General features: G+C 41.1%; 1 protein-coding gene across 2 annotated transcripts in view; it reads left to right on the top strand.

Moving 5' to 3' along the window:
* The window catches only part of MAN1A2 (mannosidase alpha class 1A member 2), a 139,599-nt gene that overhangs the window by 35,497 nt on the left and 91,617 nt on the right, over positions 1–12,485 (top strand). For both annotated transcript variants that reach the window (XR_015704951.1, XM_009460543.2), the window contains exon 3: positions 8,765–8,861. Coding sequence is in view for 1 of the 2 variants with exons in the window: in XM_009460543.2 (XP_009458818.2) it covers positions 8,765–8,861 (97 nt within the window). In the remaining variant the exon portion in view is untranslated. The remainder of the gene's footprint in view (positions 1–8,764; positions 8,862–12,485) is intronic.

Genomic DNA, 12,485 nt, shown 5'->3' on the forward strand with positions numbered 1-12,485 from the left:
AAGCAGCAAAACTAATGGTTTCCTATGGATTTTTGGCCTAAATCCCCTTTATGGCACCTTCTGCTCCTCATGCACACGTTGCTGTGAATGCCCTCTTCTTATTTGCCTGCATGAGTTGCAGTGTGTTCTGTGCCTGGTTTCGAGCTGCCTGCATGCTAAACGCTGCCCCTCTGAATGAATAAAGGCTTGGATTATAACTGCCTTCCTCTCAGCTGGGGCACTAATTTCGGTCTACCTTACCTAGCCACGGACACTTTTTTCTTCCCCCCACACCCCCCCCAAAAAGTAGAGGTCTCAAGGCCACTGCAGATGTATGTGGCAAGTGACAGATGTACAGACAGCAAGATGGCATAAGCCTTATTCTCTTAAGAAACCAGGTGAAAAATGGTAAGTGTCCTTTTACCTGAGTTCTATTTTGTGCGCTTATTGAGAAAAGAGCTCTGCAGAAGAAAGAAATACTTAATCATCCGGAGGTCTTTTTATGCTGCGTAGCTCCTCTTTCCATAGTTACTATTCATACAACTGCCACTGCTGATCTCATTTATTTTTTTGTAATTGCAGTGTTTTTGATCTAGCCAAATAGGCTGCCGTCTGTGACTGAGGGACTTCTTTCAGCATCTAAAACCGATTTAGAGCAATTTCATTATTGCTGACACTTTACGCTCTTTTTGTTTTCTTGGTCAAACTTACGTGGACTTGTGGTTGGCTAGGTCATCAGGTTTTAGTAATAGATGTCTGGGGTGTTAAGAGGCTTGCACTGTGTTTTGTAGCTCGCTGCTCCTGGCTTTGATCCCAATAAAAATGAAGCACAATAAGCGTTGTGACCGATCTTTTCCAGTATTTAAGATAACACTCCCTGCAGTGTGTATGTTTTGTATAAAATACATACACACACACATCTTATATATATGTGCGTATATATAAAAATGTTTGTATCTATATATATGTATACATACACATCTTTTATTAAGTGGTTTTGTTTGCATAGTATTTGGATTCTCTGGATTCTCAAATGTAATTCAATATGTTGAGAATGGCTAAGCTGGCTTTAAATTCGTTTCACTGCACTTTTTTAATGCTTATCTCATTTTTAGCGAATGACTGAAATCTGTGTAAAGTAAGGATGGACTCTTTTTGACCAAGCCTGTTGATAAACTAATTTTCAATGGATATATTAGAATGAAAATTGTGCAATTAGCACTATGGCCAGTACAGGCAAGTTAGCAATGGCCCTGCACAAAGTTGTGTCCCAGCATGTTGGGATGATTGTGTAAAGAACTCGTTTTACATTTGTAAATCTTTAATTTATGCCTGTGAGAAGCTTTGTAGCTTGGTGTATTTGTTTTGCTCGGACAGAAGGATGAACATAAAGCTCCCAGTGTGGGTGGTGCAGTGTTTCAGCTGCACATCCTGGATATAGGTTGCTTTGGTTGGTAGCTTAGTGTGCTACTAATGAGGAATGCAAGTTTGTGTGTTTGAAGATATTTTAAAAAAGAATCAATTTATTCAAGTTGTAGCACTTACAGAATTCTCCACCGCTTTTGTATTATTGGAAGCATGTTAAAAATTCAAGGTCTTCATTATTAAAGATATCTTTTTTCCAGTCCATTGTGAGAAGAACCTGTCTTTCAACAATGAATTAGCACATTTGCAGTATTTAAAATTCATAAATGCAAAATAAAATCAAGAAAACAAGGAAATATTTCACTTCCCTGATATAACCAGCCAAACAAAAATGAGCAAAACCCCAGGTAAATTACTTCAGAGCTGGGTAAATCAAAAGGCTCCGTGATATCTGATGGACCTTGCTGCTATTTTTTAAATTTTGTATTTTCTGTGCCATTTATTCGCGTACTACGGAAATGTTGGTAGCAAAAATCATGAATTATGGCTACGTGGAAGAGAGCTCTACGTTAAATTATACAAGATCTATTATACAAGTGACAATGTGTGTTTTTGCAGCTGTGGAGACTTTGATTGGAAAGCATGAGCTTCCTCTTAAATATAGTAGAAATTCTACTAATAGTTTGTGATCTTTGCGTAATTTCGCTGGTGTCCCTCCTGTGTTTCCCAGAGCAACTCCACGGAATATATACCAGCGTGCTCTTTAGCGTAGAGTTTTCTTGATGATGTTACATCTCGGAATTATTGATGTTAATGATGCCATCAATACACAACATGAGCTTCTTGTAGTCGACGAGTAACCTCTTATGTTGCGTTCCTTTAAGACGTAGACCATCTGCATGCAATACTGTAATACCTGCAACAGTTTACTCTGGCTTAGTTTGCTCTGAGAGTTGGGTTCTTGGTTTGCATTGCTGGCAGCTATTCTTATTTTCTGCTTCGTTACTAGAGGACTAGAAGGTGGCTAACAAGACACCAATTTTTGAAAGGGCTTCAAGGGGAGATCAGAGAACGGCAGGCCCCCTGTGCCTGATAAACGAACTGTGCAGATTAACAGAAACTAGAACAGGGAACAGAATTGTTGAGCACACAGATACCGAAGGTTTCCCAGTATATTTTTAATGATGTTACGATGCACAAAGCTATAGAAGATCCCTGAAAGAGTCAACAAGCATGTGAACAAGGGAAATATGGTTATATACACAATTTTCCAAAAAACGTTTGGCGCTAACAGCTGTTGAACTAAGCAGCCACGGGATGGAGGGTTGTGTCTCTGTTTGCTGGAGAAATTGGTTAGAAGGCAGGAGACGGAGAGTACAACTAAATGGTGCTGGAGGCCATAGAGGGCGTGTGCTGGGGATCCGTGCTCTAAATTATACAAATAAATTATTTAGAGTTGGAAAATGGATGAATAGTGGTATGACCAACTTTGCTGCCAACATGGAGATTTGGAGTAGAAAACTGAGGCCAGACTGAAGAATTGCAGAAATATCTTACAGGACTGAGTGATTACCTCCCCTCTTATTTCTCAGCTAAATGTAAGATGGTGCATATTGGGGCTGGAGGGGGAGAAAATCCAACTTCAGGCTTAATACGAAAAGGTGCGAGGTGTCTTATTACCACTTGAAAATGAGAGCTTGTGTTTATCATAGTTCCTTGGAAATGTCACTGTAGTGCTCAGAAGCAGACAAAAACCAAATATTCAGTATTTTAGGAAAGGAGAATAAAACAGGCAAGGTTCTTATGGTAGTGTGTGGAGCTAAGGTGCCTCTGCATCTTGCACGCTTCACGTAGTTCTAGCCTCTCGGCTTCAAAAAGGGTGCAGTAAAACTGGCAGAGGTGCAACGGCAAGCTGAGGAAGATGATTAGATTGATGCCTGAAAAGGCAAGACTGGAAGAAGGCAAAACTGGAAGAAAGGAGCTGCCTTCTGCTGGCCGATGTGCAGTCCTGGTTGTCTACAGAGATGATCTGGGAGGTTCCAGTTTTCTGAACACCACAAGACCAGTCAAACCCGTGACTACCAGTTTCTCTTGAAACCATGAGGACACGCAAGGTCAAAAATACCGATTCACCGTCTTGGAAAAAAAGCATTTGTCTGGTACGTGTTTGAGCAGTCGGTTCACTGTTGTAAGCTCTCCAAGCGTAGGCCCTTTACGTCTGCTCTTCCAGTTCTCACCACTCTGAAGTATTTTCCCCTTAGTTCCATTGGGCATCTTAGACTTCAAGGATTTCATGCCAACAAAAAAGGACAAGCTTCCCATTTTGCATACATTTGACAAACAGTTTTGTTTTAATAATGGATTTGTTACCAGATTAATCAGTAAAAGAAGAAAGCCCAGCTTTCCGTCTGTGCTAGGAACATGTTCCAAACAGACTTTTTCAGTGGCAGTGCTCAGAGATGCGTGACAGAGGCATAGACTGGTGCCTGAAATCATTTCTCTTTAGGTGGAGATTTGTAGCTCCCAGAAGAATAAAATAATCTGTATGAGTTTTCTAAGTTTCTTCAAAAATCTGAGTATCTACACAAGGAAAAGATCATTCTTTAATTTAACCTCCAAAAAGTATTCTCTGCAGACAGTAGGAAAATGGTTATTAATTTTTAATCTGCCAATTGAGCAGTAATCTTGTCTAGCAAGTCCTTGGTTAATTTTAAAATGGAATTTGAAGGTGGTTTATATAAATCTCAACATCATACCCTTAACCAGAATAGGTTCCTTTAAAGGAAAACCTATTTGCTGTCTCTTATGCACAGTCCTGATGAATGCAAGAGGATAGGATTCTTGTTTCTGGGCACAACCAGTAAACACTGCACTTTGCCAGTATTTTTTTTTTTTTTGCGTATTTCTCAGGACCCTTATTTTCTGTTTGCTACGTGTCTGCCCTTTTTTGAGGAGTGGGAAGGGGCTTTTGAGACAATCTGTGGTTTGAATTCTGCTGTAGTGATAGAACTCCCTTATAAAAGTCTCTCTTCAATCACTGTAACCTCCTTTTACTGGTACAACTATGGTTTTGTCAAAAGACATCGTTACCACTCTGTCTCTATAAAAACCCGATTTCCCAGTGACTATAGAGGATCAGGTCCCATGAACATGTTCGAAGTCAGTAAAAGCATCTAGAGAACAGTGCACCTACAAACCCAGTTTCATTGGAGACATGCCCTGCCTCCTGCCGTTCTGGCTCTCTTCCAGCAGAGTCCAAATTCATCTTTTTGTAGAATTACCAAGCTGTACATGCAACAGCGTCTTGTTGGCTGTTGTATACGGTGCGTCCCATAATAAACATTTTCGAGACTGGTATTCAATGGACCTATCCCCTATGAATGATTTTGCCTTCAAAAGCAAGACCAGTCACCTGGCATTAATAGTGTAAGTAAAAAGTCCTTCACTAAAGCCATTTGTTCTCTGGTGGGCCGACTGCGAGCTCCTCATGGTATGCCAGCACGCTCCCAGCGCTTACCGTGGCAAACCGCTCTCGGGTATGGAAATTTCAGCTATGGAAATCCACCCCTCGCCTTTTTCACAGTTGTTGATCCATGCCTGGACCAGCTTGTTATTTGCACTCTACTTGAGCTTAAGATGCCTCTGCCATAGGTTCTTTAAGGGTTGGGTTTTCTCCCCCCCCCCCCCCAAGTTTTTTTGCCTCCTTCCTATTATCATTTATGCTGATGTTCCAGTCAGCATCTGAAACTTCCCTCTCCTCTAAAAGACAGGTTTTTTTGAATAAAAGCCTATATATAGCTGCAGCTATTCTTCAGCATTTCCAGCTTTTGCTATGCAAATGCTATCTGGCATAACTGTAGAGATAATCTTGTTTTTCAGATCAGGAGTTCACATTACTTGTACTTCCTCAGCCAAAGTTACCTCCTTTGTTAAATTTTTAGCTGGCAGGGGCATCTGTCTTCTCCCGTCTCTCAAAAGCTTCTGTGTGCACAACTGCTCCCAATAGTATAGATGTTGTATCTACACTATGTCATGCTACCGGTTCTGGCAGTGACAGAAATCTCCGTGTTGTTCTAAGATCTCTTGGCATGTCATCCTTACAAAACTTCGTATCGTATACAAGGGCTGTGGGGTTTCTCACTTGCATGTCACGTGCAGTTCTCTGCTAACGGGATATCATGAGGTCTGCTCGCTTTGTGGGAATGAGCTGTGTGCCAGGGTAATGCTCAGCGCTCACCTGGAAAACCAGTTGACTGGTTAGTGTAATAAAGTCAAAAGGTTGTAGGTGGGTTATAACGCCGTATTCTTCGTACGCTCTTCGGGGGAGGCAGAGGGGACAGGACAGACACGTGTTCGTGTTGATCGAAGTAGCCTGGTCTCCTCAAAATACCGTTTCCTATCTCAGCACCTTAGATGATGCGGTCAGCTGTGTCTTGGTCTCTTGTGTTCGGCACTTTCTGGGCTCAGTAGCGTGTTCTTAAGTTACTTCTGCATTAATTCATCAATCTGGTGAAATCGACTCCTTGACAGTTTTGATCTTAAAGAAATTTTATCTTAGGATAAATTTTACCTTGTGATCTTACGGATATAGAAACATCTTACGTTGCGATGTGTTCTGTTTTAGCCCTTTGTAGTTTCCATCGTTTTATTGGGTTTCCTCAGAACTAAATAGTCTGTAACAAAATCTGTACCTTCCCCCCAGAAGCGTAGCGAATTGGGACAGTAAAATATTCCACAATTAGCATTCTGCCACGAGGAAACAAGTTTTCTTCTTCTTTTGGACTTAGCTAGTTTTGATTTATGTTGGTGTTTGTCTACACTTAGAGACTTTTACAAAGCTAAAATATCAATGGTCATTTGGCTCTCCTTCATGAAATATTTAATTGATGCATCCATTTACGTGTAGATGTGGTCCTGAGGGACACGGGTTAGTGGTGGACTTGGCAGTGTTAGGTTTACGGTTGGACTCGATGATCTTAAAGGTCTTTTGCAACCTAAATGATTCTCTATCTATTTGAATTCAGAGGTCTCAGAAGCCCAGTTCCCCTTATGCGGAGGCAGGTTGGTTAGATCTGCCGTGTTGTGGGCACCTTATTCCTTAGACATCCGTTTATTATCGAACTCACATAGAGCTCACTGGTCAGTAATTCTTTAGTTTCATCCTCTAGTGCTTCCTAAACTACAGGTCTGTGTTTTCCCAGGTAGAGTTTTAGGATGTAAAGGTGGACTGGCAAGCTGTGAGTTAGATCAGGACACTTCTTGGAGGCCTTGACTGGAGGAAGCCTTAAGTCCACCCTGAGTGGAGAAAGCCTTAAGTAGCCCAGTCTGATCCCATAACTGATCCTGCTTTGAGCAGGAGGTTGAACTAGAGACATCCTGAGGTCCCTTCCCGCCTGAACGACGCTGTGATTCTCGATTCTGTGATCTTAAGTTAATGAACGATTTTATATAGAAATTTGTAGGTTGCTTCTGGATAACGTTAGTAAGAGGTCTCAGAGGAATTTCTACTTTGCCTGTGATCGGGCTTTTGCTGCGTTTGGCATGCTGCAGTTTTCTTATCTGTCAGGAGAGGATCACTTCACCTGAGTCATCTTGAGGTTCTAATAGCTGTTAATTGGTGAATTTGGTAAGTAAACGGTAAGGAATTTGTGAATGCTAATGAAATGGCTTTTCTCTCCTAGTATAATATTTGCATCCTCTTTTTCTTACGTTACGGGTTCATGATGCTAAAAGAAACTATACGGTATTAGTGCCTAATCGGGTGTCAGCATCTTTTAGTGCCAGTACCAAGAGCAACATGTGAGCTGACTTTGAATGACGAGCAGTGGGAATGGGACCTCTGGCACCTTGAGAAGGACATCTGTGCCTGGGCTGATGTCGGTCTAACACGGGAGGCTTCCCAGCGGCTGGCCCTGTGCAGATACCTGTGCCAGCCTTCAGACGTATTGGCTGGGCATGAGTTAACTGAGCCACGGGAGATTTGGAGGGAATTTCCATTCAGAGGAATTACAGCCACGGAGGTCGGACAGGGATCTCTTGATGGCTGTGGGGAGACAGGGACTTCGTTTTGCGTGTCTCGGCAGGCAGTTTAGATGCGGTTTGGAAGATCTGGGATTACGGGATGCTGACTTCCACTAAATCCTGAACTCGGTAAGAGAAGAGAGCGGCTTCTACGCGGGGTAGTGCTGGTAAGGCAACTGGCTGCACCTTGCCTTTTAGCCAGCATCTGCTTGTTCCCTCCTGTTTTCTACAAGTACGGAGACTCTCTGGTTAAAATAAGAGAACTACAGTCTTGTAAATCATACCAAAAACTTTACTTGCCCTGATACAAGAAGTTTCTTAAAGAGTTACTGTGGGTCTCTTAGTTACATTAGCATAGCTTCTCCCCTCAGAGAGCATATCTCAAACTTGCAGAGATCATGATTTAAGTCCTATACATTTTCTTGGAGTTTCTGTTTCTATTAATAATATTTTAATGCTATTTGTAAGGTGCAATATAAAAATACAAGATGTATAGCACCGTGGATACAGCTGCGTGGCTGTTGTTTTAGAACAGGTTTGTTCTTGCGCCTGGGGCATTGTCTTTTAGAGTCTGATTTCTTCCTGGTACCTGCTTTGAGCTGTTTAGGTAACTAATAATATTTGATTTTAAACTGCATTTGCTTTCCAATGTGGTCGCTGTTGAATTTCTGCTGTATGCGAACAAGCAAGGAGTTTAAAAAGCTTGAGCAAGTCCATAAAAGTGGCCGATTGCCCCGCTAATACAGGGTGGGCCAGCAAGGCCTTTTGTTTTTCAGATGTGGTTTGGTGCAGTACTTGAGAATGTTTTGTGAAGCAAATGCTAATAACTGTATACTGCTTTGTTCATTGTACTTTCTAAAGAGCAAAGCTTTTGGCATTTCTTTTGGTAGAGGCTGTGAGACAGTATCTCTTTGTCAAGTAGGTGTTGCTAATAAAAAATTTATTATGCCTTTTGCAAAATTGTTTAGTCATACTTGGATGCAGCAGTGAAAATAAATCCCTTTTATGCTTCAGATACTGGTAGGTATTTTTTTTTCTTTTGGTTCGCGTCTGAGATGTTAGCCGGTATTTTTCACCAATTCCTTATGCTTAAATGCATTCCTTATGCTTAAATTCTTACATGTCTGCACATATATTTCAGGAAAAGAAAGGAAGAACAAGAAAACGACCTAACGCAGCGCATTAAGCTGTATAGCTCAAGTCAAATAGACTTGAAGCTGTTTCCAAGTTTATTCGTGCTGTATAATCCCATTTCTGTAACAGATAGAAATAGTGGCAAAGTAATTATCAGTGTGCTGGGATGACTGTGAAAGATGGAGTCTCGAATAAGGAGTAAAATATTGTATTTGTACAAGGTAGTTTTATAATGTAATTGAATCCTGTTTTTTCCATTTCTTAGATGATGAAGCATGCCTGGGACAATTATAGGCAATATGGATGGGGACATAATGAGCTCAAACCAATAGCCCGGAAAGGACATTCCACCAACATATTCGGTAGGCTAAATTTTCTGTTTTGTTTGGGTTTTTTGTGCTTTTTTAAATAAATATTTCTGTCCGTGCTATCCTCTTTGAAAGTCCACCCAAACTTCCTAGCAAATTCTGTTTTAATAGAAATCTTTTGAAGTGTGGATTACAGAAGTGTATCGATTATTTCAATGGTACTTCAATGAATTACATTGCTAAACTATCTTTTGGGGAGTAATATGTTGTTATTGTTGCAAAAGCTAAGCTGTGTCTATGTGCACTGTTGCTTTGTGTATGTGTATATATATAAATAAAAGTTACAATGCATTGATGATATTTTGGGATGCAATGAATATAAATGTTTTTAAAAACAACCACCTCATCTTGTCTAGACCTTTGTGTTTAATTCCATGGGAATGTGATACAAGACAAAATACATGTGCAAGGTGCTGAAAACCTGCTAGTACCAAGGTGAAATTTAAAGTAGCTTCTAAAAAAAGATCTGGATGAGGTGAAGCGACATTGTTACTTCATGTGTGGCTTGTGGATCCTGGACCTGTAGACTGGAATGAAAGAAAAAAAAAACCAAACAACATTCAAAATACAGGAATTTGAGGGTAGCGGCAAGTTTTGAAGAAATTCAAGGGATGGAGTGAGAATATTGGAGCAATGGAGTGTGAATATGAGTGTTAGAAATGGCATTTAGAGTAGTATGACACACGAGGAAGGTAAAGAGCAAGAAGCTGAATAGCGTTATGTTGCGCACGTGTGATCAGGTGAGATGGCTTTTCTTCCTTAAAGTATGGGTGATCTGCAGCAGTGCTGCTTATTTGGTGTAAGTGCACTGGGGTGGACTCAGCAGAATAGTGACTGGGAAGCGGCAAGCCTTTGGTTGGTACTCGAACCAGGAAAGAATCCATTTTTTTGTCCCCAGTTCTGCAGGACTGATGGTTCAAAAAACCTGGTTGTAACTGTTGAGGACTGAGCCCTGGAGGGTCTCTAGGTTCATCCTGTGGTACAGCCAAACGTGTGACCTTGATGTTAGTGATGAAGGTTAAGCCTGGTTTGGTCCAGAGCGCACAGCACCTAAGATGACCGAGCCGTGAAGTTCACGCGTTGATTTTGAAGTGCACGCAGGAGAGCTGCTCTAAGACTCGGTAGGGTTTTTTGAATTCTGTTCAGGGTTTCATACTGTGTTCATCCGCTCTCTGGTATCTGAGGAAGGTGCAAATTTATGATAACTGCTTTTTACATCAAGAATGAGTGTGAATATACTGTGTATACCTTAAGTATGTTAGTACTGGTTATAGTAGTTCGCTTGAAATCAGGATTTTATTGGTGTTTATTGTAAGGCAATTGGCTAATGGCTTTGTGTGAGGTTGGTTCTCATTGTAATTGGTATTTGTTTTATTTATCTTGCTTTAAACCCTAAATTTGTTTCTTACAGATGATAGAAGTACGGATTAGAATTGTGTAAGTGTCTGGTTTTCTGTGTTTAGTGCCTGAACCCAGGATAAATTATTTTGACTTAAATCAAAATTTGGTTAGCTTTTTGTTTTCGTTCATGGGGAAAAAGTGGACTCCCACAGGAAACTCATTCCAAAAGAAGAGTCAAAGGACTGGTTTCAAAAGTGTTGTAATACTTAGAGGGATTTTCATTTTTTTGCTCTGTCCCTTCCCCCAATCTCCTTAAATTTTATCTTGAAACCATTCTTATATCTTACCAAATAAACAAGTGATTTTCTTTATATCCGAACAGTTTTTCATCAAATTTATTTGCATCATGAACTTCAACCTTACGATAAGTGCTGGACATGGAGAAGGGAGGAGAACTTTAACCCTGCTCCCAGCGGAAGGCGAGCCTCTGAGTTAAATTCTCTGCAATACTTACAAACAGACATACAAAACCAAAAAATCTGCCCACATATAAACCCCCTTCCCCCAAACCCATATGGAAGCCTATTTAAATCCATAGGAGAATAATTTTGGCTTCTGTACAAGCCCCGTCTGCAATAAGGGCTGTTCGCTCTTACTGCAAGCAACCCCCTTGGAGCCTGACATCGACGGCTTTTGGTCACGCACTGGAACCGGGCTTCTTACACCTCAGGGTGGTGTGAAGGCTGGTACTTGTTTCTCTTCTTTATATTCATCGAATTGTTTAGGTTGGAAAAGACCTTTAAGATCATCGAGTCCAACCCTTAACCTATCACTGCGAAGGCCACCAGTAACCCATGTCCCTCAGCACCGCATCTCCCCGGCTTTTAAATCCCTCCAGGGATGGGGACTCCACCACTTCCCTGGGCAGCCTGTGCCAGGGCCTGACTGCCCTTTCGGGGAAGGAATTCTTCCTAATACCCAACCTAAACCTCCCCGGCACAACTTGAGGCCGTTTCATCCTTTATATTCCTTTATAAAGAAAATGAATGGGTCAGGTGGAGTTGTCGGAGGGGTTGGGAAGATGAGCATTAGTGTGCCCAGGAGAAAAAAGCATCTGGATGATGGGTTTGAAGAGTGAAATGGAAGAGTCTAAGATGCAGCCAGCGCTGAGCACGGTACAAGGAGACAGTGTGAGGCTGAAGGGAGACCAGAGCAACGGGCTTTTGCCGGGACAGACAGAAGGACATTTCTTAGGTTCCCAGAGAGTATTGTGTAGTATTCTTAGGTAATTTCTCTTTGCTACCTTGTACATTAGTACTGCTTTCATTTCTACTAGAAAAATCTCTTCTGAAGCTTCCTGTGATTTAGTTGTATGTTATCTCTAATTCATGGCTTTCCTTTATATTTTTTCCAGCTGATGAAGTTGGGTCTGACAGTGAAAATCTTTGTGAAAACGTTCGCCTGTATGATCATGTAATCTTTGCTGTTGAATTTACGTGCAATTCTGTTCCTTAATTTCCCAAGCATAATTTTAGACTAGCCTTGGTTTGTAACCCAGCCTCTCTGTGAAGTGAGGTTTCTTCTTTGTATGGCAGGAAAACGTTTTTCTAATGTTTGCTTTTAATGTGACTGACACAATGTTTTGAAGCAATTTTGAATTATAGTTTTACTCTAGTCTTTTATTTTCTTTCCATTCCTCCTCTGCTTACTTCTAACATGTCTCCTAATGAGTCTGGAAGACTACTACTTTTTTTCTCCTTGGAGTGCTTATTCTTTGGAATGCTTTGGAGTTTTGGCGTTGCTTCTTTGGAGTTTTGGCATTGCTGTCTGAAAGAAATCACAGGCTTCCTCCACATTCAAGTTTCTGATCCTCTTATTCCAGCTAGCTCCAGCAGCCGATTCCCTAAGTGTTTGTCCTTTTACAATCCAGATGCTCTTTTGTGCCATTTCATTTTCAGCTGTATCATGTCATGATTGCTCTGTTCAAGGCTATTTCATATGAAAAACTTTTATGAAATATATAGTCTGCAGTATACACCAGGTCTAAAATGGAATCAGCTATTGTCGATTTGGTGGGTTGTTGATGGGAAGGGGGGAAAAAACCCGCTCCTTGTACCGAGGACTGGGCTGTGTCGTTACTGCTAGTGCTTTACCGATCCCTGTTACCTGTAATGACACTGTTCCCAGCGGTATTTGCCTTTATAGAAGCATTACATAATTCTTCTTGAAATCTGATGCTATTTTTAGTAAAAAGCTGCTCAGCAAAACCTGTTTTTA

The sequence above is a fragment of the Nipponia nippon genome, unplaced genomic scaffold (assembly GCF_047370975.1).
Source record: "Nipponia nippon isolate SJK-2023a ecotype South Korea unplaced genomic scaffold, ASM4737097v1 scaffold_2, whole genome shotgun sequence".
Lineage (NCBI taxonomy): Eukaryota > Metazoa > Chordata > Aves > Pelecaniformes > Threskiornithidae > Nipponia > Nipponia nippon.